Source organism: Coenobita brevimanus, chromosome 58 (genome assembly GCF_032717465.1).
Source record: "Coenobita brevimanus isolate Jiangsu-jjx chromosome 58, ASM3271746v2, whole genome shotgun sequence".
Classification (NCBI taxonomy): domain Eukaryota; kingdom Metazoa; phylum Arthropoda; class Malacostraca; order Decapoda; family Coenobitidae; genus Coenobita; species Coenobita brevimanus.
The window spans coordinates 3,073,759-3,074,677 of NC_137011.1; the positions used below are offsets into that span (position 1 = coordinate 3,073,759).

Genomic DNA, 919 nt, shown 5'->3' on the forward strand with positions numbered 1-919 from the left:
AGAGGGAGGGAGAAGAAGGGTGCAACAGGGAGAAGAGGGAGGCGGGCAGGGAAGAGAAAGAGAGAGGTAGACAGGAGGAGAAAAGAGGCAGGTAGAGAGAGGGAAAAAAGAGAGAGGTAGGCAAGGAGAGAAGAGGGAGACAGACAGGAGGGAGGACGAAGAAGAGGGAATAGGGAGGGAGGGAGAGAAGAGGGAGGTAGACAGGAGGGAGGACGAAGGAGAGGAAAGGGGGAGGGAGAGACAAAGAGGAGGCAGGGAGAGAGTCTGGAGAGGGAGAAGAGGAAGGCAGACAAGGGGGAGAAGAAGAAGGCAGACTGGAGGAAGAACGAAGGAGAGAGAGAGAGAGAGGGAGAACGAAGGAGAGGGAAGAGGGAGGGAGGAAGGGGCAAGGGTGGGGCAGGGAGGAGGGAGGGGTGAGGCAGACAGGCAGGCAGGCAGGAGAGAGGTAGGCAGCAGCAGAAGGGATCCAGCCACCATGCAGTCTATACCTCTCGTTCTCCTGCTCCTTGCCCTCCACACAGGTCAGTACGAAATAACTAAATTCCACCTTCATCCATTTATATTTACGTTTATAGTTGTATCACTTTCTTTGACCAACTCGATACTGACTCCATCGTAACATTTTCAAAGATTAATGTTGGGGAAAAAAGACAGAGGAAAAAAAAGAAAAAATGAAAGAAAAAATCATTGCTAGCTTCACCCATTTCAATTTACGAAAAGCTGTTGTCAATCCTTCTGTTAAAAAATCGATACTGACTCCATCGTAACATTTTCAAAGAGGAAAAAAGAGAGAGAGAAAAAAAGAGAAAAAAGTGAAAGAAAAAATCAGTGCCAGTCTCACCCATATATATTTACGATAATCTTTTTGAACTTTTCTTTTAAAAAATCGATCTTGACTCCATCCAAACATTTTCAAAGA

At 46.5% G+C, this 919-nt stretch overlaps 1 protein-coding gene across 1 annotated transcript in view; it reads left to right on the plus strand.

The window, feature by feature from the left end:
• The first annotated feature begins 475 nt into the window (after positions 1-475).
• Cda4 (chitin deacetylase Cda4) overlaps positions 476-919 on the plus strand; it is a 45,648-nt gene continuing 45,204 nt past the window's right edge. The window contains exon 1 of the mRNA XM_080274589.1: positions 476-521. Within this exon, the coding sequence (XP_080130715.1) occupies positions 476-521 (46 nt within the window). The remainder of the gene's footprint in view (positions 522-919) is intronic.